Source organism: Camellia sinensis, chromosome 1 (genome assembly GCF_055761805.1).
Source record: "Camellia sinensis isolate YWXY chromosome 1, ASM5576180v1, whole genome shotgun sequence".
Taxonomy (NCBI): Eukaryota; Viridiplantae; Streptophyta; class Magnoliopsida; order Ericales; family Theaceae; genus Camellia; species Camellia sinensis.
The window spans coordinates 91,220,852-91,225,053 of record NC_138961.1 but is presented as its reverse complement, the minus strand read 5'-3'; the positions used below and the strand labels follow the sequence as shown (position 1 = coordinate 91,225,053).

Genomic DNA, 4,202 nt, shown 5'->3' with positions numbered 1-4,202 from the left:
ACACGTAGTTTAAACACTCGAATTTCTGAACACTTGGCTCATTAATTAATTGCGAACGCACAGTACACATTAGTTAAGAGGTGAACACACGGCTCAAACACTGATTTGTCGAACACACAGCCCGAATTCGAAAGTGAACACACAGCCCACACTTTCAATTTTCTGAACACACAGCCCAGATTAGAATAGTGAACACGCAGCCCACACTAGTTGAAAGTTGAACACGCAGCCCAAACTTAAATTTTCTGAACACGCAGCCCAGATTAGAATAGTGAACACGCAGCCTACACTTTAAATTTTCTGAACACACAGCCCAGACTAGAATAGTGAACACGCAGCCCACACTGACTGAAAGTTGAACACGCAGCCCAAACTTTAAATTTTCTGAACACGCAGCCCAGATTAGAATAGTGAACACGCAGCCCACACTAGTTGAAATTTGAACACGCAGCCCAAACTTAAATTTTCTGAACACGCAGCCCAGTTGAATAGTGAACACGCAGCCCACACTAGTTGAAAGTTGAACACGCAGCCCAAACTTAAATTTTATGAACACGCAACCCAGTTGAATAGTGAACACGCAGCCCAGACTAGTTGAAAGTTGAACACGCAGCCCAAACTTAAATTTTCTGAACACGCAGCCCAATTGAATAGTGAACACGCAGCCCACACTAGTTGAAATTTGAACACGCAGCCCAAACTTAAATTTTCTGAACACGCAGCCCAGTTGAATAGTGAACACGCAGCCCACACTAGTTGAAATTTGAACACGCAGCCCAAACTTAAATTTTCTGAACACGCAGCCCAGTTGAATAGTGAACACGCGGCCCACACTAGTTGAAATTTGAACACGCAGCCCAAACTTAAATTTTCTGAACACGCAGCCCAGTTGAATAGTGAACACGCAGCCCACACTAGTTGAAATTTGAACACGCAGCCCAAACTTAAATTTTCTGAACACGCAGCCCAGTTGAATAGTGAACACGCAGCCCACACTAGTTGAAAGTTGAACACGCAGCCCAAACTTAAATTTTCTGAACACGCAGCCCAGATTAGAATAGTGAACACGCAGCCCACACTAGTTGAAAGTAGCTTATACTGAACACACAGTTCGTACACTTCACTTCTGAACACACGGCTCATTTTATTTGTATGCAGCCTATTTCTCTTCATCGGTACACAGTCCATTTCATTTCATCGGTACACAGCCCATTTCATTTCATCGGCACACAGCCTATTTCATTTCATCGGCACACAGCCCATTTCATTTCATCGGCACACAGCTCAAACTCTCCATTATTAACACATGTATTCATTCTGAATGCAGGTTGGTTCTCGCAGTGTACGGGGGCATGGTTCCACCGCCGCGCGGGACTGGTACGCTGAGCTCCCGGAGGGTGTCCGAGATTTAGTAGACTTGGCAGGGTTCGGGGCCTTCTGCGTTGGGTTGTCACGTTGTTCCGCCAGGAGGACTCTGATGGCGGCATTGGTAGAGAGATGGTGGGACACCACCAACTCCTTTCATTTCTCTGCTACCGGGGACATGACTATGACCCCTTTAGACTTCGCTGTGTTGACCGGCCTGGACATAGGAGGTTGGCCCATCCCCTATGACGAGGACATGGGCGAGTGGGAGGCCACTTGGACATATCTGTTGGGGGCTCGCCCGGCTGTTGACAGGGTTTCTGGGAGAGTCCGATATACTTGGTTCTCTTCCCACTTCCGACGGGCGGAGATGGTGCCCGAGACTCATGAGGAGACGGAGCAGTACGCCCGTGGTTTCCTTATGTTCCTCTTCGGGACTACCCTGTTCGCCGATAGAGGGAACACAGTCGGGCTATACCTGCTGAGCGCTCTGGTTGACCTATCACAGGTCAGTCGATATGACTGGGGTGGCGCCGGCCTGGCTACCCTTTACTTTTATATGAGCGCGACCTCCCACGGGCGGGGAGATTTACTTGGCGGCTACTGGAGAGCCTGGGAGGTACTTTTCTGTCCCCTTGATTTACATTTCTGCTCTTCATTACTTGTACATTGCACACACAGCGCACTTTTACAGTCTGTATTTTGCTCTCAGCATTTCGTACTTACATTCTGCACTGCTTTTCTCAGCTATGGGTCTATGTATACTTCCCAGCATTAGCCCCAGAGTTGGAGGTGGCAGGGCCCCCCATGACCCCATATTCACTAGTGTTCGAGGGCCCGCACCGGCCGAGACCCCGAGAGACTCTTATTTATTTGCGACAGTATTTTGACACTGTGCGCCCATCGGAGGTACTTCAGAACTTTCAGTTCTTTTCATTTTCATCTTTGATTTGCTCTGTGTATTCCCGATTTCTGATTGGCTTATGTATTTGTTATCCGCAGATCACATGGCAGCCATGGGCACCCTTGGGCGATGGTCTCCGATTTCAGTATCCCGGAGGATCGGGCACCTCCCAGTACAGGTTCCTGCTCGAAGGACCTGTTGGTAGAGCATGGTTTCTGGGGGAACGCTTTCTGCGTCAGGTATGGGGGTATCTTTCTCAGGATCCTCCCTCAGTACCCCCAGTCAGTATGCGGATTGCTGACAGGCTCTCTTTCTCGGAGGTAGTCGGCGCTATGCTGGGTAGCGATGCTTTATTATATCTCGAGGAGGGGGATTACGGCACTTAACGCCATACATATTTGATGCCTCTATTGACGGGAGCTCGTACCCCGATGACGAGGCCTGCTGGTATGTCATCCTCGGGCCAGGCCAGGGCTCGGGCTGCAGACGCCCCTTCTACTAGTAGGGCTGGTACATCTAGAGGTAGGGGTAGATCGGTTCCTCCGACTCCTCCGACTTATCCTCATCCTGGATGGCCAGATATGCCAACTGAATTGATGGCGTGGCAGTATGGGGCTATCTCTCTGACTCCGATCCCGCTAGAGCCTCCGATGCCCAGTGATCGATACGCCATTGATCCTGACTCACCGCTGGTATGCTCCACTATTTTTCATTCATCATTCAGACGTTTAGACACTCTTTCATTCACTGATGATTATGAGCTCATATTTGCAGCCATCGCGAGGGTACGTGGAGGAGGTGGTTGGACTGGTGGCCACACTCGAGGGCATGGTCCTGCGGAGGGAGGCACAGTTGTCTATCGCGGGCATTCAGGTACCCTTCAGTTTTCTGGCATTTATCATACTTCTGATGACATGCTGATTTCTACTGCGTCGATAGACTACTTGTGTAGAGCACATCTGACACACACACCCCACTTGTACACTGTATTTACATGCACCCACCTCACGTAGTCTTTGCTTGTATCTGCATCTGATGTATATATTTGGACTGATGTATTTGAATTGAACTCTTTGTTTTCAGATACCTTCATGGTCCGGTCAGCCGCAGGCCAGGCCACCTGGGCCTCCTTGGGGAGCTGGGCCATCTGGGCCATTTCACGGAGTTGGGTCATCCGGGCCTTTCCAGGGGGCTGGGCCATCCCGGCCTTTCCGAGGAGCCGGGCCATCTAGGCCTTTTCGAGGAGCTCGAGGAGGGCCTGTCCGCAGACGCAGGGCTCACGTTGTAGAGGCGGAGCCTGATGAGAAGGAGGAGGAGGAGGAGGAGGCTACCGACCGTCAGTCAGAGACATCTGCTGAGGAGGGGGGCTCCGGTCTTGGTTCGGGGAACAGAGGCGAGGTTGAGGGGGATCCTGAGGATGACAGCTCCGACTCAGATGATGATGATGGTGCAGAGGTTGTCCCGCAGAAGAGGATGAGGAGTGCTTCTCATTCCCGCTCCCGAGGACATTGATGCTGCTGTTTCCTGCTTTATTTTTCTTTTTGCTAGTAGTTTGTAGCACTTTGCACATTGTTAGGTAGTTTTATTTTTTGTAAAACTTGTACCTTTGTTCGTTGTAAAACATGATGGAATGAAACAGCTTTTGAAAAGGTGTTTGTATTTTAAACTTTTAGCATCGTATCGCATCATTTTATTTTGCACAAAAATGAAATAGAATGGTAATGTGCATTGTGTAATCACCAAGTCAGGTAGTGAACCGACGCAACAAACTAAGCAACTCAACTTACTAAGATATAACAGAACCTTAGGAAGCTTACAACTCAATAAACAAAATGCAATAACGTTGACAACGCAAATAAACAAGACTTAAACAAAGATTGCTTAAACAGAGCGCAATGACTCAAAAACACGAAACACGTCCGCTCGACAAACA

At 49.0% G+C, this 4,202-nt stretch overlaps 1 protein-coding gene across 1 annotated transcript; it reads left to right on the top strand.

Annotated features, from left to right (window-relative positions):
• Nucleotides 1-2,881: 2,881 nt before the first annotated feature.
• Nucleotides 2,882-3,926, top strand: LOC145789851 (uncharacterized). Its single transcript, XM_082867387.1, has 3 exons — nucleotides 2,882-2,961; nucleotides 3,044-3,142; nucleotides 3,353-3,926. The coding sequence occupies exons 1-3, from the start codon at nucleotides 2,920-2,922 to the stop codon at nucleotides 3,779-3,781; spliced, it is 570 nt and encodes a 189-aa protein (XP_082723513.1). The 5' UTR covers nucleotides 2,882-2,919; the 3' UTR covers nucleotides 3,782-3,926.
• Nucleotides 3,927-4,202: the final 276 nt, after the last annotated feature.